The 22,916-nt window shown below is 46.4% G+C and overlaps 1 protein-coding gene and 1 long non-coding RNA gene across 2 annotated transcripts in view; one reads left to right on the top strand and one right to left on the bottom strand.

Annotated features, from left to right (window-relative positions):
- Gpc4 (glypican 4) overlaps positions 1–21,266 on the bottom strand; it is a 114,240-nt gene extending 92,974 nt beyond the window's left edge. The window contains exon 1 of the mRNA XM_048336749.1: positions 20,503–21,266. Within this exon, the coding sequence (XP_048192706.1) occupies positions 20,503–20,662 (160 nt within the window). The 5' untranslated portion in view covers positions 20,663–21,266. The remainder of the gene's footprint in view (positions 1–20,502) is intronic.
- On the top strand, positions 23–22,623 carry LOC125344143. The gene is made up of 3 exons (XR_007209415.1): positions 23–900; positions 5,584–5,587; positions 22,614–22,623. It is a non-coding gene; the product is annotated as an uncharacterized LOC125344143 (long non-coding RNA).
- The last annotated feature ends 293 nt before the right edge of the window (positions 22,624–22,916 follow it).

The following is a 22,916-nucleotide window of genomic DNA, read 5'->3' as shown; positions in this document are numbered from 1 at the left end:
AGTAACGAGGATTACATTTGTCTTCTGCCTTTTTAAGTCCCTAATAAGTGACACCAACGTCTAGCCTATAATAGGGCCATAGTAGCACATCACTAAAGTCCACGAGCTGAACTCATGAAAGAAGACCCCTCTTCTCCACTTGCCACAGAATTTTGATGAGCTATTGCTATGGTTCCAAAGACAAGCAAAGCAGCCAAAAAGGGAGAGCCAGGAGTTGCTAAAAGCAAGCATGCTAACAGCAGTACAGAATGACAGCTGACAGCAGGGAAAGGGACAAAAACTATTCAGAAAGCTCAGTTACCCAGAACAGTTCATTTCAAGGTTTTGTTGTATTCAAGAATCCATATGCAATGAGGAGGTTTCCCTCTTATTCCCCCCTATCTTTCCACATCAGCTCATCAGCTCTCAACACACATGCAGCGAGACAAGAAAAATACCATAGCTGCCAAGGATCTTCATAAGCACTGACTTCAATTCCCATTTCATGAGCACCAGGAAGAAGGCCCTGATAGGACACCCTGTGGCACGCCCATCCTCCAGGCAGCCAATGGCTAGGCAAAGAATAGCACGGTAGCTTCCTGATTCTCCATGCAAGGGCTCTTTCTTATACCTGCTAAGTGATATGATGTCATGCTGATGTTAGAGTTTGTGTCCACTTAGCCGTATGGGGAAAAAAAGGTCCTAGAGTCAAAGGTAAACACTGAAACTTGATAACCTCAAACAAGAAGGTATAATCTTAGAACTTATGAAAAGGTCAGGAAAGAGAATGCATGTGGTCAAATGTTGAGACTTTTTCATTCTCAATTTAGTTGGTGTCATCCGTCTTCATTTAAGAGCAAGAGGTCTATAAGTGACAGTGAATTTTGAAAACAGGCTTCCTGACAGAACACGCTCTTGGCCGTTCTTGGAAGGAAAAAAAAAAGGCTTTGTTGCCACAGTTCTAATACAAAAAACAACAACAACACCAATGTAGACTTGCTTTCTGCTTCCCATTTCTACCCTTCCTGACTGCTTCCTTTAGTTCCAAGAGACCACTCAGAAAGCCGGAACTGGGAATGGACCAAGAAAAAAAAAAAATAGAGCGTCTGGCAAAGAATTGTCTGGATCCCAAATCCTTTTAGTTCTTTATTGTTGTAGCTTCACTGGTTTCTGCTGGTTAATTCTTTAAATCAATTTGAACCTTACATATTGTTCTTAATTATTAACAAGCTCTAATCTGTTAAATGTACTGGAGTCCACAGTACTCAAAAAAAAAAAGTGTTTTATGAGCAGCAGAAGGGGGCATGGAAAGCAGAAAAACAAATGGCTCCTACTTTTCTGCAAACCACCTAGAATATCATTATATAATTCTGCACTGGGTGGATGAAGAAAGATACAAACTATACTGAAGGCTCAGCCAGGCAAGGTGGAATGATGGAGGCTGGGAATGACGAGAGAGGAGAGAAGATTGAAAGAGACAAACATGGCTCTCCTGTTTACAGTGCCACCAAGGCCCAGTAACCACAGAAGTGCCAATAATCCAGGGACAATCTAGGGAAGAAGACAACCATCAAAGGTTAAAAGAAGTGAGGAATTCTAGTCAACTTCAACAAAGAAAAGCACTAGCTCATCGAGGAGGCAGTGAACAGACAATTTGCTATCCCCAGCTATGGTGTAAAGTAAATAAGACATGGCTACAGCAAATCAGGCCACTGGGAGCAATCCCTCAACCCAAGGTTCCATCGGGGCTGACCAGAGACAGCATGCTGGCCTACACTCCCCAACCCATCCACACCTACTGATAAGAACAGGGCTTACCACTCTTTGCTCATTAGAGGAACACTCATGTGTACAGGTGCATCTTGTACATCTTGATTCTGTTTCCACAGGAAGTCTCCTAGCCTCCTAAGGAACAGATCTAAATATGGTCCTTAAATGACACAGCTGTCTTCCAATAGCTTTCCTGGGCTGTAACTAGCAAATCCTTAAGGGTCCAGGAAGGAAAAGAAGAGCAACTAAATCACCCCCTATTTGCTGGACAATCCCAAAGAAAAATGGCTACCGTCTTTGCTCTCCCTTCTACACATCTGCCCTTCCTCCCTTCCTCCCCTGTAAGCAACTCTTTCACCAGCCACCTGTCAAAATAAAGCCAGCCTCGGATCTTTCAAAACCTGATGCTGGAAAGAAGTCATTCGATGATTTCTTTCCAGGACCTGTTGAAAGATAAAAGATGCAGTAGATGATTTAAAAGGCAAGACTGTACCCTCTGGATCTCAAAGCTGAACTAAGACAAACAGTGGAAGCCAAGGACACAGGAAACGCCCTTTGACCAGACACTGACATGAGGCAGAGCAAAGTTATTTGGAACAAAGAATGCAAAGTTGACTTAGGCCATTTCACAACTAATAGAGAATCATTGCATTGTTAAAAAAGAAAAAAAAATAGAAGAGGTCCAAGGGTGGAAGATTATGATGAGCCCCTTTTTTAAGGAACAATAGCACTGCTTTCTAGGAAGTTGTGTTCCTGACAAATGTGGTAGAAAGTTTTCGTTCCACCCCTCCTGTGTAAATGTAAGGCACAAGACATGTGAGAAGCTGTTTTCCAAAGGACAGAAGAACCAGAGAATGCGGTTCCATCCCTTCAAACGATTTGTTTGTTGTGCTAGTGCTAAGGCTTGAACTCAGGGCCTCAAAATCTTGCTTGGCATTTTTTTTCTCAAGGGTGATGCTCTACCACGTGAGCCATGCCCCCACTTCTGCCTTTCGGCTGGTTAAGTGGAAATAAGATCCTGTAGGAACAGGGCACTGGTAGCTCCTGCCTATAAAACTACCTACTCAGGAGGCTGAGATCTGAGAATCCTGGTTCAAAGTCAGCCAGGGCAGAAAAGACTCTTGTCTCCAATAAAGTACTCAGGAAAAAAAAAGCTGGAAGTGGTGCTGTGGCTCAAGTGGTAGAGTACTAGCCTTGAGCACAGAAAGGCTCAAGGACAGCAGCCAGGCCAAGTTCAAGCCCCAGGATTAGGGGGAAAAAAAGTAAAAAAGAAGAAATTTATATACTGCAAACTTGAAATTGAGGAAATTATTAAGAAAAGCCATATATGCAGCAATGCAGATGACTGTTGCTGGATTCTAGCTTAAAACCAAAGACCTGGGTTGGAGCTCAGTGGCAGGCCACTTGCTCAGAATATAAAGAGACTCTGCATTCCACTTCCAGAAAAAAAAAGAATCCATTTAATAGTGAACACTTAAAAGAACATTATTTATAGTCATTTGAATTTTCACCTGTACAGAACCATAGAACTGTTTTTATAGCCTTATGTTAAAAATAGTAGATGTACCAAATGTATATACTGTAATTTAAACCATGCAAAATTCCCTTTCATTCACATTTTCCCCTTTTTTCTTATGTATCTGAACAGGAATTGGACCTTGATATGAAAATGTGTGTATGTATACATATATTTTTTTCAAAAAACACTTTACAGTTGGTATTTTATCATCTGTTCAATTGGAACACATCTGACTTACCATAAACCATAATCTCCAGAGGCCAAACAGCACGGTGACAACTCTAAGTGCTAGGTACAAAGTCCTGACTGAGAGCATAATTATTAATCAAGGAAAGGAGGGGGGAGGGAGAGCAGAGGAAGCAAAGATGCTGCCTGAATCCCCCAAATTATTTCACTGCCAAGATCGCAAGTAACAAGGTCGGGGTGTATGAGAGTGGTAGAGCACTTGCCTAGCATGCATGAGGCCCTTCTCAATTCCATCCCCAGCCCTGCAAAAGAAAAAAGAAATTATAGGATGAGAGAGAGAGAGAGAGAGAGAGAGAGAGAGAGAGAGAGAGAGAGAGAGAGAGAGAGAGCTATAAAGTAGCTTTATGTTCCTATGTGCAGCTCCTTCTGGAATTCTAGCCATTGTACAGATTATTATTGCCGTCAACAGGATATTGATTGGTACTTATAAGGAGACAGAGAAATAGGAACTCATACACATGAAGGATACAGTTACAGCAAAAGACAGCAAGTTTCTAGTCTAAAGTAAAGAAGCCAGGCACTGCTGGCTCACCAGTTTTAATCCTAGCTACTCAGGAGGCTGAGATCTAAGGATCAAGATTGGAAGCCTGCCCAGGGAGGAAAATCTGTGAGACTTTTATCTTCAATTAGTCACCCAAAAAATGCAGAAGTGGAATTGTGGCTCACATGGTAGAGCACTAGCATTGGGGGGGGGGGGGAGAGCTCAGGGACAGTGCCTACGCCCTGAGTTCAAGCCTCAGGACTAGCACCAAAAAAAAAAAGCTGTGCCTTGCCCTGATCCTGTATCCCCACTCTATATCCAATTGCAAAAGATTGTTCTTGGAAGCCATGATCACAACTCCAACTACATACTGACTTGCAGGATGCGTCTTTGAGCATTCTGAATAGGACACCTTGTCACTGCTTTAACCTCAGTGGCTGGAAATGAACAGACACTCAAAATTTCCTGCATGACAGACTCTTTAGTCTAGGTACCTGTGTTGTACAGATGGGAACTCACAGGTGTGGTCTGAGACTCATTTGTCCTAGAATCAACTAGGATTTCTGAACGTTTTCTCTGAAGAGCAATCTATTTGCCAGGAGGGCCCCCATTCATGCCTTCATTTAACACATACCCAGTGCCAGTGTCGGACAATGTGCTAGACATGGCGTATGGGGGCCTGAGGGCCTGAAACAGAGGGACCAAAGTCCCTGGCCAGGCTGGGGGTGGGGGGTAGGGAGAGGATGTGTCTGGGAGGTGTTCTATTTTATACAGAAATCAAAAGACGCTTCTCTAGGAAAGTGAGAAGTAATCCAAGTCTCGACTCACATAAGGAAGGAAGCTACAGGGCCTGCTGTGAGTGGCAGCAGGGTGTTTGGTTTTAGGTGCTGAGAATAAGAAGGGTAGATGTTGATAGAGCTCCTATGTCCAGCCCTTCTGAGGGCCTGGGAGAGGAAGCGCAAAGGCCCTGAACCGTGCCTGGAAGAAAAAGACACTGTGGCTACAGTGAAGTCAGTTAGGGACATGAGAGAAGAGAGGGAAATCAAGAGACAGAGCCAGTGGACGGGTCCTGGCAGGCCTCAAAAGCTCTGCATTGCATTCTGGGTAGTTGAGAGCCATTGGAATATGATCACACTGGCTGCTGTGCTGAGAACAAGAGCCAGAGAGGCAGAGCGGGGGAGGCTGCTTATAGGCAAGTGTATCAAGCCGAGTTAAGAGGTGTTGGGCACGGAGATGAGGATGGCAGCTGTTGAGTGCTTAAGGAAAGGGCACGGTCTAGGGACATCTAGAAAGCATGACCCAAAGGCAGAGATGACTGAAGACCGGCTAAGCTGAAGGACATCCGATCTGTGCTCAGATCCCAGAAAACAGATGCAGAGGCCCTTATTTTGGAAGGCTGTTGGTTTTCCCTTTGCCCTTGAACCTGAAGATAGGACATGGTCTCAGATTATCGCACTGCTTAATGATCAATTGCCCGTCCACCACAAGAGCCTCCCAGCGTTCAACAAGAATCACTGGACCTGAATAGGCAGAGCAAAGAGAGTTCCAAAGTCGGGGAAAATATCCAGGCATAATATTAACCAAACAGCCAGGTAGATTGGGGGGTGGAGGGAGTATTTTATTTAAACTCTTTTTTTTTTTTTTTTGGCCAGTCCTGGGCCTTGGACTCAGGGCCTGAGCACTGTCCCTGGCTTCTTCCCGCTCAAGGCTAGCACTCTGCCACTTGAGCCACAGCGCCGCTTCTGGCCGTTTTCTGTATATGTGGTGCTGGGGAATCGAACCTAGAGCCTCGTGTATCCGAGGCAGGCACTCTTGCCACTAGGCTATATCCCCAGCCCTAAACTCTTTTTTTTTTGCCAGTCCTGGGGCTTGAACTCAGGGCCTGAGCACTGACCCTGGCTTCTTTTGCTCAAGGCTAGCACTCTGCCACTTGAGCCACAGCGCCACTTCTCTCTGGCCTTTTCTATATATGTGGTGCAGAGGAATTGAACCCAGGGCTTACATTACCAACCCCTTAAACTCATTTTAAAGTCACTTTGTTTTAGCCAGGCCTTAGTGGCTCTCATCTTATCATCCTAGCTACTCAGGAGAGGCTGAGATCTGAGAATGGCATTTTATTTTTTTTCTCTCTCTCTCTCTAATTTTTTTTCAAATTTTTATTATCAAACTGATGTACAGAGAGGTTGTGGCATTTTAAAGCCAGTCTAGGCAGAAAAATCCTCCAGACTTTTCTCCTCAATTAACTAGCAAAAATCAGGAAGGAGAGGTATAGCTCCAGTAGTAAGTAGAGTGCCAGCTATGACAGAAAAAGTTGTAAGCAGGAAGGAAAAGCCAAGCAAGACTTGAGTACTGCAGTTCAAAGCATGGAGTTCAGCCCCAATACTTACTTTCACACACACATATACATACACTCACAGTTGAACTCCTTAAACAAGAACAAATATCCTCATCATAGCCTCCAATATCATGGGGAAAGACAATTTTGAAGGACTATTTCTAAAGCACACTTGTTGAAAAGCTGTCTTGTTGGCTTTTGACTTGTTTGCCTTCCTTCCTTCCTTCCTTCCTTCCTTCCTTCCTTCCTTCCTTCCTCTCTCCCTCCCTTCCCCCCCTCCTCTCTCTCCCTCCCTCCCTGCCTCCCTCCCTCCTCTTTCTCTCCCTCCCTCCCTCCCTCCTCTCTCTCTCTCTCTCATCAGTTGTGGGGCTTGAACTCAGGGCCTAGAGCCCTGTCCCAGAGCTCTTTTGCTCAAGGCTAGCACTCTATCACTTTGAGCCACAGCTCTACTTTCAGTTTTCTGATGGTTAACTGGAAGATACAAGTCTCACAGATTTTCCTGTCTGGGCTGGCCTCGAACCGTGATCCTCAGATCTCAGCCTCCTGAGTAGCTAGGATACCAGGCGTGAGCCACCAGGCACCCGGCTTGTTTGGCATTTCTTTAAAATGTTCGCATGGGGAAATATTCTATAATTAAAGCAATTTTGACAATAGTAGATAATAATTTGACTATAAATTGTAAGGAATGTAATGACTGCTTATTTTGGCACCAAAAAAACAAGCCTGTGTGTGAAGTGACTGCCAAGAAAAATGATACTCCGACCACACTGGACCATTGCAAGTAGTAACTGCTAACCACATGCTTTGCGCTGTCGTCTGCGAGGACATAGTGCTTTGTTTTCATCTCTAACCAAACACCAGACTGCAAACTCAATGGAGACAAATGCGTGGTGGGAGAGAAACAATAACTAAAGGAGGAAAAAAAAATAACAACAACAACAACTCTTCAGAAGGCTTAATGCTTGCTGAGCAGCCAACATCAAGGGTTTAATGAACGAAGGAAATCTCAGCAGTGCAAAAGAAAACACTTCCAGGGGCTCCTGGAGACAGGAGCCAGGCCTTTAAGGATGAAGCTAGGCTTTAAGAGGCTTGAAAAGACAAACTGACAAAAGTAGCTGGAAGCAGAGGACTGGCAGGAAAAGAATGGCTAGGCTGCAATGGAGACCCAGGCCTCAGCCAAGTGTTCATGAGAAAATAAAAGGATAGATGTGTGCTGGTACCAAAGTACCTGTGTTTGTCAGGGCTGTTGTGGCACAGCTGAGTTCTGGTTAATGTCTGAAACAGCTCACGCCTGCAATCCTAGCTCCTCAGGAGGCTGAGATCTGAGGATGGCGGTTTGAAGCCAGCCAGGGCAAGAAAGTCCATGAGACTCTCATCTCCAATGAAACACCAGAAAATTGGAAGTGGCGCTGTGGCTCAAAGTGGTAGAGTACTAGCCTTGAACACAAAGAGCTCAGGGACAGCATCCAGACCCTGAGTTTAAGACCCAAGACTGGCTGGTGCGCGTGCACACACACACACACACACACACACACATGCACACATATACACACATGAAATCTACCTGGATTAAAACAGACCACATAGAACACTCACTCCCAGCAAGCCAAGAAATCTGCTGTGTTCTAGGTGAACAAAACCATACTTTCCTTCTCTTTTTTTTTTTTTTAATTTAGGCATCGAGGTCTAGATTTAGTGGAAATTAAAGTTGTTTTTCTTTCTTTCTTTCTTTCTTTTTGTTTTTTAAAGAAAATAGCTTAAATTGAAAATGTTAGCTACTTCAGGCTGCTCCCACAGGCTGAATGGTTTGGAAATGGTGGAAATATTTTCCTCCCTGTTCTGGATCAGGTGCTGGGCAGATTCTGTCCCGTTTACTCAGAGCAGTCTCCTCATTGTTCCTTGCACGTGGCACAAAGGTCAAGAGAGCTTCCTGGGACTTCTTTCACAAGGCACTAATCCTATTCACAGGCTCGCTTCCCAGACGCCCATCAGCATACTGGGTGCAGGGAGTTCAACATAGGAACTGGGAAGGAGATAGAAATATTCAGACTACAGCAAGAAAGAGTAAAAATGTCCATTCCTACAGTACAAGCTGCAGGAAATCTTGCCTAATGGGCATGAAAGCCTGGATTTTCACCCTCAACACTGCAAAGCACAAAGGAAGGGTGGGAGGGAGGGGAGGGAAGGAAGGAAAGAAGGAAGGGAAGAAGGGAGAAAGGAAGGGAGGGAGGAAAGGAGGGAGGGAGGAAGGAAGGAAGGAAGGAAGGAAGGAAGGAAGGAAGGAAGGAAGGAAGGAAGGAAGGATATATGAACAGAAAGTCAAAAGAATTTTTTTCAGCCCTAAGTTTTGCATTCAGGGCCTCATGATTGTTAGACTGGCACTCTGCTACTTGAATCATCATTCGAGTCTAGCCTTGTGGTCATTATTTTGGAGATGGCGTCAAGTGAACTTTTCTGCCTAGGCTGGTCTGAAAGCATGGATTCTATAGATCTCAGCCTCCTCAGTAGCTAGGATTAAAGGGGAAAGAAAGTGGCACTTGGCTTCAAAAATGATTCTTAGAGGAAGGGGCGCTGTGGCTCAAGTGGCAGAGTGCTAGCCTTGAGCAAAAAGAAGCCAGGGACAGTGCTCAGGCCCTGAGTCCCAAGATGCAGGACTGGCAAAAAAAAAAATTGTTTTCAAGGATTACCTTCCATGTCACCTACCATGCACAGTGTGGCAGGAATTGGATATATCATCTCTCAGATCAGACCCAGCAAAGGCAAAGGTGGTTGCTACCTGCTCAGAGACTAGCTTTAGATTCTAATATTAGCTTTTTAATTTTTTTGGTCAATCATGGGGCTTGAACTCTGGGCCTGGGCACTGTCCCTGAGCTACTTTACCACTGGAGCCACAGATTCACCTCCAGCTTTGTAGTGGTTCATTGGAGATAAGAGTCTCACAGACTTTTCTGGCTTTGAACCTCGATCCTCAGATCTCAGCCTCCTGAGTAACTAGGATTACCAGCTCTTGCTCTAACATTTCTTATCATTATACATTTACTTTGTTTCGTAAATGAAACCAATATCCAATATGTAAACCTGTCACCTTCCCCTTCCCTTCCCCCCCTCAAGAGTTGGCTCTCTTATGATTCTAGGTTAAAATGTCAGCTTGCCAAGCTGAGCACAGCAGACAAATCTCCTAACTAGAATGTTCCAAAGGGCTTAGAAGAAAAAGTGAAGAGGAACAAAATCGTAAGCCAAAAGCTCTCAAGTGAATAATCCACTACATTAATCATATACAGTCTTTAATCTACTTGAGGGTGGAGCTGGGGATGGAACTCACAGCCTTGTACTGCTGGGCTAGCAATTTACCACTGGGATACATCCCAGCCTTTTAACATAGATGATCTATCATCTATCTATCTATCTATCTATCTATCTATCTATCTATCTATCTATCTATCTATCTTTGCGCTGGTCCTAAGGCTTCAACTCAAGGCCTGGCAGCTGTTCCTGAGCTTTGTCCAATCCAGGCTAGCATTCGACCCCTTGAGCTACAGCTCCACTACTGACTTTCTCATCATTAAATGGTCATAGGAGTCTCCTGGACTTCCCTGCCTGAGCTGGCCTCAAACCATGATCTTCAGATCTCAGCCTCTTGAAGAGCTAATATTATAGGTATGAGCCACCAATGCCTGGCTCAACATCAGTTTTTTGTTTTTTTTTTTTGCCAGTCCTGGGGCTTGGACTCAGGGCCTGAGCACTGTCCCTGGCTTCTTTTTGCTCAAGGCTAGCACTCTGCCACTTGAGCCACAGCGCCACTTCTGGCCATTTTCTGTATATGTGGTGCTGGGGAATCGAACCCAGGGCCTCATGTATATGAGGCAGGCACTCTTGCCACTAGGCCATATCCCCAGCCCAACATCAGTTTTTTTAATCAAACATCGAGTCAGCTGGGCAGGGTGACGTGACCCCCTTGCCATCTGAGCACTGATGCTGAGGAAGAATGGTCAGAAATTTGAGTTTGAGGCCAACCTGGGCTAGAAAAGGACATCTTGAGTCAAAAGAAAGAAGAGGGGGAAGAGGAGGAGGAGGAAGAGAAGGAGGATGGGGAAGAGGAGGAGGGGGAGAAGGAATAGGCGAAAGAGGAGGAAGGAGGGGGAGGAGGACCACAAAGAAAAGAAGGAGGAAGAAGAGGAGTAGGAAGGCAGCTAGAGAGACCTGAATCCATGGTGGAAGTCTGCCTAACATACACAAAACTCTGACTTCAGCATCAGTCACACACACACACACACACACACACACACACACACACACACACACACACACACGACAAACTGACACACTGAATGAGCCCTTATTGATTCAGTACTGTTGGGAAAGTAGATGCTCTCAACAGGTAAAAGTCAAAATGAACGGAACCTTTCCCTTGGTAAGAATTGTCTTTCCTATTCCAAAGAGCTCCCATGGGACTCTTGCTCAAACACGCTTCCAGAACGTTTATGTCACAATACCGAATCTGCCCTGGAATCCACCAATGCCCATAAATGTTGCCAAAGCACCTCGATGCCTTCACCCAATCCTCAAAGCAATAGCTCAAGGATCAGCAGGTTGCAGATGAGCTGCGTCTCAGCGACCCACCATTTCACCCTCCTCTATCATTTCAGCCAGAAGTCTTACTTGCTACCAAAAAAAACCCACAAACCACCCAAAACTATCCCTTCTGGTCTCTCACTGGGCCACTCGGCCCCTCCCCCACCCCCCAGCCCACACCACTTGCCACTACTAATCAGCCAAGGACTGCAAAGCCAGATAACCAAAGCCCTTTATCGCCTCCTCCTCCCCATCCCCTCCCAACACTTGCTAGCTACCTAATTTGAATACAAACACTCAAGACTTGAATCCTGCTTTACACCTTTTGCAATGTCCAACACCCAACCTACAGCCCTCCTCCATGATGGCTGCCAGAAGACTTTCCATAGGCCTTCTCTTCCAATAGAATGCAGAAGGCTTAGGGCAGCTGTGTCCATCATTTAGTTTTTCCACCGGCTTCCACATTCCCAGCTGTGTTCTGCATGGTTGCGCTGAGCAGAAGCCTAGGGATTTGCTGTACTTCTATTTCCTGATAAGATACTTGAAGAGAATAAACACATGGCAAAGAGCACATTAAGGTAAGGGATAAAGAGATTTAAATTTTTTTTTCCCCAATAAAGAGAAAAAGAAGGATCACTAAATTTGCTGACATTTAATCAATAAATGACAGCCAGGCTGGGTTCTATCCTAATTCTCTTCAAAGGACTTGGATTGCTGCTTGGGGTTTAGACTTGTATCTTGATTTAAAAATATCTTTCCTCCTGTTTGATGGATCTTCTCTTAAACCCAAGTTAGCCAAAATTGCAACAAACATTCATGCTGTCTAAATGAGAACTCCTATCTGAGCCAATGTTTTTGTGATGGATTTCGTGGAAATTTCGAATAACAGAATCACAGGGATGAAGACAACAGCTAGGGCAAGGATTGTCAATGGTGGCAAAGCTTCAGCTCCACTTGGGAGCTTTGAAAGAAATACTATCACCTCCTACCTACTGCTACCCTCTCAGAAGGTATGGATTCATTGATTTGGGGTGCTACCCCAGTATTAACATGTTCACTACCCAAACAGTGAACCACGTTCTATAATCCAGCATTCTTAACACCGTCCTCAACCTCATTTGCCAAGTTGGGAGAACTTCATCAAAAGTACTAAACGAGCCAGGTGTTATCCTAGCTACTCAGGAGGCTAAGCTCTAAGGATTGTAGTTTGAAGCCAGCCTGGGCAGGAAATTCTGAGAGTAATCGCCACTAAAACTATACCCCCAAAAAAGCCGGAAGTGGAAAGTGGAGATTTGGCTCAAGTGGTAGAGTGCCAGTCTTGAGAGAAAAAGCTAAATAAAGAACAGCACCCAGGCCCTGTGCTCAAGCCCCAGACTAGTTCCAAGAAAAAAAAATCAGCCAACTAGCTTGTCCCACAATGAAGCCCGAACGATTCATTCCAAGAAATCATGTCCTTTTCTTTTCTGTGTAATTACATCATCTAAAGCAGTGGACTTTCTTCCTTCTCGCTCTTAGTAATTTTTCAATCCTCAATAACAGCAGGCCAACATTCCTACATACTCCAAAGGAAATGCATTTTCTAAATAGTTTTTGCCTTGGAATCCCACTGCATGATTTTAAAGAGAGGAAAAAAAAAAAAAAAACAAAACAGACCAGGTTATGTCTATTCCCTTACATATACATGCGTTTTCTTTTGTCTTGGTCCTGGGGCTTGAACTCAGGACCTGGGCACTGTCCCTTAGCTAGCACCCTACCACTTGAGCCACAGGTGGACTTCCAATTTCTAGGTGGTTCACTGGAGATAAGAGGCTCATTCATGGACTTTCCTGCCTGGGCTGGCTTCAAAATGAGATCCATAGATCTCAGCTTCCTGAGTAGCTAGGAGTAGCGGTGTGAAGCACCAGGCATCTAGCTGGTTCTTTCAAACCTCTCACACATTGGTTGCTTTTTTTCAGTGTGTTTAATTTGGAGTTTGTACCTGCCTTTCATGAAAGGTGTCTTTTCCCCTGAAACAGCCTCTTTGACTCTGCCATTTACTCACGCTGGGGTCATGTTTTCTCCCTCTGAGCAGCTGGTCTTTTTGATGTCTAGCACACATTTATCTGAACTCCCAATAAGATGTTTTTACATAGTTTCCAGGCTTCCTCAAGGTTCTTGACTTTTTCTTTAACATTTGCATTCCATGTTTTTCCTAATTTCTAACATTTGTTAGAGTTTCTTTTGCAAAACTTGAATACCTGGCTGATGGATTTCTTTGATATTTTCCCCTCTCCTACCACATTGCTGAATTAAAAGCAACAGAAGTGAAATAGGATATTTCAAATTACCTCTCAGATGAAATCACTTCATGAATTCTGGTAAGCAGCAAATGTTTAAGCAAATGCAATTGAAAATGAGAGTTCTTACCTTGTTGGAATTTTAGTCTGTCTGCTTATTTCTATAAAATATTCTGATATCTTTGATTCAAAAATACTTAATACTTGGGAAATATCCTTAACATTTGGTAAAGAGAAAATTTAAGGTTTTCCTTCTGGAAAAAAGGTCATCCGTGTGCAGAGAATATAGAAAATTATTCTTCAAACTGTACTCTAGGGCTGGGGATATGGCCTAATGGCAAGAGTGCTTGCCTTGTATACATGAAGCCCTGGGTTCGACTCCTCAGTACCACATACATAGAAAAAGCCAGAAGTGGTACTGTTGCTCAAGTGGTAGAGTGCTAGCCTTGAGCAAAAAGAAGCCAGGGACAGTGCTCAGGCCCTGAGTTCAGGCCCCAAGACTGGCAAAAAAACCCACAAAAAACTGTACTCTAAATTGCCTAATTCCGTCTGTTCCTTACATATTGAGAAGTTTATCTCAATATATAAAGTAAAATAGAATTCTGAACTTCCCTGAAAAAAGAATCTTTATTTTTAAAAAATGTCTATAGTGGGGCTGGGGATATAGCCTAGTGGCAAAGAGTGCTTGCCTCGTATACCTGAAGCCCTGGGTTCAATTCCCCAGCACCACATATACAGAAAATGGCCAGAAGTGGTGCTGTGGCTCAAGTGGCAGAGTGCTAGCCTTGAGCAAAAAGAAGCCAGGGACAGTGCTCAGGCCCGAGTCCAAGCCCCAGGACTGGCAAAAAAAAAAAAAATGTCTATAGTGGGGCTTGAAGCCAAGGCCTAAGTGCTGTCCCTCTAGTCAAGGTTGACTCTACCACTTGAGTCACAGCTCCATTTCTGGCTTTTTGATAGTTAGTTGGAGGTAATAGTCTCCGAGTAGCTGGACACTGGTGGCTTACACCATAATCCCAGCTACTCAGAAGGCTGAGATGAGAGAATCACAGTTTGTAGCCGGCCTGGGCAAAAAAGTCCCTGAATCTGTAATCTCCAATTAACTAAAAAAAGTCAGAAGTGGAACTGTGGATCGAGCAGCAGAATGTTAACCTTACCAAAAGCTCAGGACATTAGGTAGGTGATAGTGGCTGAGGCCTGTAATCCGAGCTTATCCCCAATGAATCATCAAAAAGCTGAAGTGGAGCTGTGGCTCAAGGGGCAGAGTGCTAGACTTGAGTGGAAAAAGCTCAGTGACTGTGCCCAGGCCCTGAGTTCAAGCCCTAGTACTGACACACACACACACACACACACACACACACACACACACACACACACACACACACACACGTAAGGAAATGAAGCTGGCAACACTCAGAATGGAATGACCAGCCACTAGACAGGAAGCAAGTAGATCAGTAAAAATGAGTTAAGTCTGCCTCCTAACAGATCTGTCAATAATCTTTCTTGAAACAACCTGACTAATGACATTTTCCTCCTCTGAAACCCTCATTGGCTCCCCAGGGTCCAGGAAATAGGATTTACATTCCTTCTACTATTTACACTATATGTTCCTGTAGACGATATGACTGGCTCTTCTCTACTACCGAGAAGATGGTGTTTACTAGTTACTTGAAAGCTAGGCCAAAACTTACTAAGACCTCTATAACAGCAGAGAAGGGACCTTGTCTTCCCATCTGTAGGACATAGCACAAATGATAATTCTGGGTCAAGTTAAGACCTGGGTTCAAATCTTACCTCTATCCCTAGCTATAGGGCTGTGAATATATTTCATTCCTTTGACTCTCTGTTTCTTTGTCTATAAAATAAGAATGATGCTATGATAGTTGGGGGCTTTAAACAACACAAAATCTTTAATATGTGCTCAGAACCATAACCAACTCTGATCATAAAGCCAAAAAATGCACTTTTGATAAACCTTATGAAAACAGGCCATAGTGCTAAAACAAGGAATGTTACCAGGCAGCTAACAAGAGGCATTTCCAACTGTCTCGGATTCACAGTGGTGTTGTGTCTCTTGTACAGATAACAACATACTTCCTTTTCATTCCTCAGTCACGTCTCCAGCTAATCCCGAAATTGCATGCAACCCGATGTGAAACAAATATAAAAAGGAAAATAGTGATTATTCCGAATCAAACATTTTATATTTGTATGCTCGAACTAGAGACTAAACTGCATAAGCCAGCACGTTTACTAAGTTCTTTTTTGGGCATGTCCAGGAGGCAGCTCCTAAAACACTTGAGACCATTTCTAAAGTGGTACGTCGTGGGACTCAATTAGACTCTCACAGGAAGTCAAACAGATGACTGCAGTAGAATAGATCACAGACATCTATGATCTGTTCCAAATAGGAAAAAAAAAAGCAGAGGCTGGGAATGTGGCTTAGTGGTAGAGAGCTTGCCTAGCATGCATGAGGCCCTGGGTTCGATTCCTCAGTATCACATAAACAAAATAATAACTTTTTAAGGTAGACTCAAATGCTCTATTCCAATAGGATAATCCGACCCAGCTAACAAAAGTGGAAGAGAGGGGACTATAAAACTTGCAAACATATGGCACAATATTGGAGGAAAATATCATTACTCCTCCATCTCCCTTCCCCATGACATCCTAACAACATAGCTTGTATGTGAGTCCCAGAGCTCTCTGAGGAATACACATGTATATAGGTGTATGTATACACAGAAAAACACTCACAGGAGGCTGGGGATATGGCCTAGTGGCAAGAGTGCTTGCCTCGTATACATGAAGTTCAATTCCCCAGCACCACATATATAGAAAACGGCCAGAAGTGGCGCTGTGGCTCAAGTGGCAGAGTGCTAGCCTTGAGCAAAAAGAAGCCAGGGACAGTGCTCAGGCCCTGAGTTCAAGGCCCAGGACTGGCAAAAAAAAAAAAAAAAGAAAAGAAAAACACTCACAGGTACATAGCTTATAAATGAAAATAAGAAACAAAAACTCAAGTTGGGCCCCAGTGGCTCATCCCTGTAATCCTAACTACTCAGGAGATTGCAATCTGAGGATCACAGTTCAAAGCCAGGCTAGGCAGGAAAGCCCATGTGACTCTTATCTCCCATTAACCAACAGAAAGCTGGAAGTGAGCTTAAGCACTAGCCTTGACTGAAAAAGCTCAGGGACAGCACCCAGGCCCTGAGTTCAAGCCACAAGATGCGTACGCGCATGCGCATGTGCACACACGCACATGCACACGCACACACACACACAGGAAATTGTTGCATATTTTTTTATCCTCAAGGAAAACAGATTATGAATTACTGAACTACTATCGCCTTCCCCAAGAGTCTAGTCTAAAATATCTTTGCCCCTTGTGTTTTGGGGGTTTTCTTGTACCAGAGATTGAAGCCAGGGCCTCCTGCCTGCTCTAGTGGACTTCACAATATAGTGCTCTCAGGGCCCCCCATCTCTTACGGCATTTATCACACCCTGTGGTGTATTCCAATCTGCATGCCTTATCTCCCTACCACCAGGCAAGGGCCTGGTGGGGGAGGCTCCTCTTGTTCTTGCTGCCTCAATGATGCAGAAGAAGGAATATGTATATAGTAGGCACTCCAAAAATATATAGTTAATGAAAGTTAGAGAAAAATGTATGCTTCCCGTTAAAGTCTTTGGACTCCCGATTATTTGAGAAGTACAGGAGTCAAGTAACAGGCAATGCAAGACCTCATTTACAAATGCTGTCTGCCTGATATACATATTACCATGTCACATCATGGATAATCCTAATTCCAATCTAGGAATGAGACTTCTGACTGTGAAGTCTTCCTGAAGCCTGTTCAGACCTCTACAAAGCCGGTCTACAAAGACCATCAAGAAGAAAAACTTGGCAAGCTACTCTTAGGGGAGGAAAAAGCACAAAGGCTCAATGCCTCTGTGCTTCTGATTCTCTAAAAGAATATTTACCAAAATGAATTCCAGGAAATCGAAATGAGATTGTTGGGTTGTTTTTTGAAATAAATAAATGAATAAAACTTTATGCTGGGCACCAGTGGCTCACACCTGTGATCCTAAACTACTCAGGAAGCTGAGGATCTGAGTTTGAAGCTACCCTAGGCAGGCAAGTCCATGAGACTCATACCTCCCGTGAACCACTATTAAACTGCAAGTAGGATGGGTCAAAGTGGTAGAGTGCTAGCCGTGAGCAAAAGAGCTCATGGACAGAGCCTGGGCCTTGAGTTCAAGCTCCAGGACCGACACACACACACAAAGACATGCACACAAAAAGAATAAAATCTTAAACTTGGACTATGCCTAGGGCTCAATGAACTAGGCACTCAGACATTGTGACTCTTTGCCTTAAAAAAAATATCAATCCTTGATGTTTTTGTATTGAGAAATATACACATACTTTATGTGTGTATACAAATATACATACATGTTATGTTACAATATACATTATATTCTAATATATAACATACACAGTTTTACTATATATTAGCACATCAATGCATAACGTATGCGTATATAACATATAGTATATAATGCAGGTATATATTTTTATAATATATGCAAGTATTTGCATACACTGTATTATAATAAATACACATACATAACATATAATAACCCCCTCCTCAGGAAAAGTGCCTGGCAACTAATTCATTCAGATCAACACTGCAAACAGTGACTAGGTTGACCGTGCTCCCCCAAATGACCAAAATTTGAGTGGGGCTGCTTCAGGCCTGTGGTGAGCGGCTCAATGGTAAAGATCACCTCTGGCTCTCTACTGGCATCTAAAGGTATTTGATTGGGTCTATGGTGTTGTGACGGCATCCTACCGTCCAATAAATGCCTCTAACACCCCACATTTTTGAGCCATGGAGTCATGCATTTTTGTGATTGTTGAAAGTGGTGCGAAATTGCACTGCATGAGCTCCAATCCCTGGTGGTCTTGCAGGGACTGCAGCTAAAAAGGCACTTCCTTTGTTCTTCAGGAGAATGCTGTCCAGTAGGTCATTGAAAGGGGGAAATAAAAGCAGCAGCCCTGGGACGGAGATGAAGGACAAGACAAAAAGAATCAAATGTTTTGGGTGTGAGCACATTAGCTTCCATTTCCTGTGGCTGGTCACTAATAAAGACCCCCCCATCTTTGGGGAAGGGGCCTAGATGATTGACGTGTATGCAAATTGGCCTCTCAGGTGTTTTTTTTCCGGGGGGGGGGGTGATGACAACGGGAACACCTAGAGTGTGGGATCCCTGACTGAGCAGCTTTCCCTCTTTCCTGGGCGCGCTGAGATGTTCAGAAGCGACACCTTAAAGATGTCCTGCCATTTCTAGGGAAGGCAAGGAGCAAAGTTAGAGAGAGTGGGTGGTAGTTGGGGGGAGAGGGGGCGGCCTTTCCCAGCTCACTGCCTGAATGCTTTCTGTCTATGTCAAAGGCATAAATTGTTTGCATGAGCAGAAGATGAAAACTTGTCATTTTTCCCAGTTAAGTGCCTAGCTGTATAGATCGCTTCAAAATGTGGGAATGACAATGGTAACCTTCACGCCAATCACCTCTAGGGTACCCAGGCCCAAACTGTGAAGGCACAAAGACCCCCCCCTCCATACACACACACCCAATCTGGCCTGCTAAAGCCCCCAAGCTTCAGTAGCTGAGGGTTCCCTTCATTTTTTTCTGGCTGGGTGAGAGGAAGAGAGGAAAAGAAAGGGCTTTTCAGGGCTCTACAACCAATAAACCTCTGCAGCTGTGAGGACATAGTTGAGTTCCCCAAAGACAGGCAGCTGAAGGGCAAACAGACTTTAATCAGTAGTGTGCGAGTTATTTGATAACTGGCAAGGTGCAATGGAGGCCCGGACTACTCCAGCAATTTCTTCACTTCTATTTCTAGATACATGCCAGTTACACTCCGAAAGAGACCAGCAACTTCCCTCAATTACCTTTGTGATTTCCACAGAATTGATGACTGCACTTAATCTCTCACGTTATCCATAGTCCTTCCCCCCCCAAAAAAAAAAAAAACGTGCTCCCCTCCCTCCTCCAAGTCTTCCTAAGGCTTTGGAAGTGCTTGGTTAAAATTACAATATTTTCTTGGGGGGGGCTCCCTACCCCACCCCGGCAACCAGCAACGCCAAGCAAAGACTCCGCTTGCTCAGCTTGCTCTCTTCCATGAAAGGTGTGGAATGGAGGCTTGGCCTCAGGAGCTTGAAACTTTCACTCCCCCATTAGGGTGTGCTGGCTACCCGCCAGGCCAGATCCAGGCTGTTTTTGAGCCCCTGGGGGCCAACAGGCTACCTGAATGGTCTGGGGGTGGGGGGGGGTGCAGCCTGGTGTCCCGAGCTGCAGCTCAACAGTTGGCCACAGCAAAGAAGCCAACGAAGCCCGAGTGGCTTCGTCCCAATGGTTCCAGCTTCCACATCTAGGTGTGCTCTCCACACCCCAAAGCTGCAAGAAGGGCATTCACAAACACCCCCAAGTCACCTCCCGGCATACAAATCCCCCTTCCTCCAAAAAAAAACTTTTTCAGAGGCAAAGCCCTCTTCATTTACACTACCATCTCCAAAGTGAGAGTCAGGTTTCCCGTAATCAGTTCTTTCAAAGGTCTGTAATTGAATGTGCAATTAACCCTTAAAATGAGGTGAGAAAAAAAAAAAAGAAAGAGTGGCGGGGTGGGGGGGGGATCCCCTTCTGGTCCCACCGTCCTGGAAAGCAAGAGTTTCCAAAAAGTCAGGCTTTGGTGAGGGGAAGCAAGGGGAGGCGTTCAGTGTTTTAAAAGGCGACTTCTAAAGCCCTTGCAGCTACTCAAACTCTTAATCCTGGTACGCGGTAAGAGGGGCAAGGGAGAGGAGGGAAGAGTGTATTAAAAGAACATCAAGGAGGCATCCATTCCAATTGTACATTTTGCAGGACCCCCCCCAATCCCGCTCTCCCACCGTTACCCTCTCTCTTCAGTCACCCATACTACAACAAAGCGGGGCGCCCAGTTAAGTTCAACCCGGAAAAGGCAAGGCAGCTTGGTGACAAGCACTTACTTGGAGGGCCCAGAGTCCGGCGATCGCAAGGGGGATGGAGGGGACTAGAGCACGGGAGTGGCACTGGGGAACCCCGGCAAGTCGCAGCACCCCCTCTTCCTCACACTCCCCAGGGCCGCGCGGCACTCCCCCCCACCCCCCAGTTGGGACTGCTTCTTGATCGCTTTCTTTCTCTTGCCTATTTGTGCCTCTGAGGTACCTGGTCCCATGCAGGGGCGCCAAGAGCTTGGTCATGTCCCTGCCTAGCAGCCGGGAGAGGGGGTCCCCCCCCCAAACCTACCGTTGATCTCGTGGAGGGGGGCATCGTTCTTGTTGAAGCCCTTGGCCACATAGAGACGTCGCACTTCCGAGCAACTTTTCGACTTGAGCTCGGCAGCCAGGAGCGTGGCGCTCAGCACCGCGAGGGTGCAAAGAAGCGCGGGCAAGGCGAACCGTGCCATGGTGCGGGCCGGGGCGGACGGACGCGCTCCCACCTTTGGGACGCGATCACTCGGGGAGTCGGGGGGGCGGGTGATTTAGGAAGCGACGCTCCGGAGCGGGCCAAGGAATGGCTCTCGAGATCAGAATTGGACTGGCTGGAGAAGATGGGGGGGGGGGGGGGGAAGTACAGCTGGGCCTTGATCAGGCAACGGTCCTTGGGTGCCAAGGCGCCCGGCTGGAAGGGAGGAGGTCGGCGTGGAAGCAGCGCGGAAGCCCAACGGAGCAGAGCCGCGCACTGGCCGCGCTGACCTCGGGGTTCCACGGGGCAGCGATCGATCGCGGCCAGCTGGCTTGCCCGGCTGCGGGCAGGCACGCGAAGAGGGCAGGGAAGGTGGCAGGCGCGCCCCGCAAGCTCGCGGAGCGGTGTGGGTGATGTCCGGTGGGCGCTCGGGTTGGCGTGGCTGCTCCGGTTGCCCCCTTGGGCGCTGCTTCCCCCTGCGGCGCACTCAGCTCGGCTCCGCCGGACTCAGCAGGGCTCGGCTGGAGTCTGCTGCCCTCAGCCCCGGGGCTGTGCCCTTCTCAGCTCCGCCGCTGATTGACTGGCCGGCTTGCGCGGCGACGCTCCACAAACTTGGCCAAGCGGCGCGGCACAGGGGGTGGGGGGGGGGGGGAGGCGGAGGGGGGCGGGCGGCCGGGGAGGAGGGGGGAGGGTTGAAGACAGGCGGGAGCACGCAGGCCCCGGGCCCGGGAGAAAACCTGGAAGCTGGGTTTGGATCCGGAACAGCCAAATCCACTTCCTAGGGGGTGGGGGGGGGCTCTCCGCACCGGGGCGCTGGGCGCTCCCTCGTGGGACACGCCCTGTCGGGCTCCTCCCTCCCCCCCTCCTCCTGGGAGGCGGGCAAGCGGCCCGCCTCCCGCTCCCCCCCCCCCCTGCACCTAGGGAAGCGAGGCCAGTTTTTCTGGGCTTCAGGGCCCAAGTCCCCGAGGAAAGCAGGCAGCCTGGGACTTGTCCTTGGGCCCACGACTTAGTCCTTAAAGCCTACATGCAGACACCTGATCTGCTGTCCACCATCCAAAGCCACGTCTAGTGCTCTTGCCAAGATCTCTCCCTCCCCCCACCCCTCCAGCCACCGCTGCCACCCCGCACCCGGGGATCGGCACCCACATTACTCACCTGTGCAACCCACAAGTCTCACCTGCCTTGTCTAACACCTGCTCTTCCCATCAGAGAGGGGGCTGCACCAACTTCTCCCCGATTCCCCGCCCCCCTCCATGGAACTCACTCACCACATTTCGATCCTATGCTGCAACAAGTCCCACCGAGCCCCCAAGCAAGACAAACACCCCCAACCTCCAGGAGGATTGAGGAGGAGAGGCCCTGGCAATGGTTTGCAAGAACTGTGCCTCGCAGAGATAGCCATGGGGTAACACTGGACAATCAACCCCCCTTCTTCCTCAAGTGTCCTCAGACACATGGATACCCCTCTGAGACCCACAGTCCACTTAGCCACCCCAAAACTAGGAATGGGCAACTTTCCTTGCAAGCTTTGTCACATTCCATTAGCGACTGTTTGGAAGGTTCCAAGAGCTTCTTCAATGAAGGCCACAGTGCCCATTAGGAATTTTCTCTTTACGACTGTTAGTGTTAAGATGGACTTTGAGAGTTTAGGGTGAGAGACAAGGGCCTCAGACACCTCGCAGTGTGCTGGGAACTGGGCAGATGAAAAGGACTGGAACTTATTATTTGGCTAGACTGTCAATTCCCATAAAATTACATAGGGAGAAGATATGAAGCATCATTACAATTATCACCCTCTGAGGGTTTGTTGAGACTTCCTCCACTGTTGTTTGTAAATGACATTGACTTGGGGGTGGCGCTGAGGAACTGTACAAACCAGCAGCTGTTGTTCTGAATGCTCACAGACCCCTCAGCATTGTCTAGCTGCTTGAAGATCAGCAGCAGACCACAAGCAGATGGATGGCGACCTGCTTAGAACCAGCGCTGCCCATTTCGGTGGCATTGGCAAAGCATAGAATTCAGACACAAAGACAGCAGTGTTTCTCCATAGGAAAACTCAACGGCCACTGAATTCCCTGCCATCTTTCAAGGAACCTTCAAATAGCCCACGTTGGCCCTAAACTGCTGATGAATCAGGAGGTCCTGATGGTGTAGCAAAGGCTGAGCCCAGCCTTTGAAATATCATCACTTCATTGACTTCCACATCCTCTTCCCCAAGGAGACTAGATCCATGATGAAACCAACATGAAGAAGCA

This window comes from Perognathus longimembris, chromosome 28, assembly GCF_023159225.1.
Source record: "Perognathus longimembris pacificus isolate PPM17 chromosome 28, ASM2315922v1, whole genome shotgun sequence".
NCBI classification, from domain to species: domain Eukaryota; kingdom Metazoa; phylum Chordata; class Mammalia; order Rodentia; family Heteromyidae; genus Perognathus; species Perognathus longimembris.
This window is presented reverse-complemented; position numbering and strand designations above follow the sequence as displayed.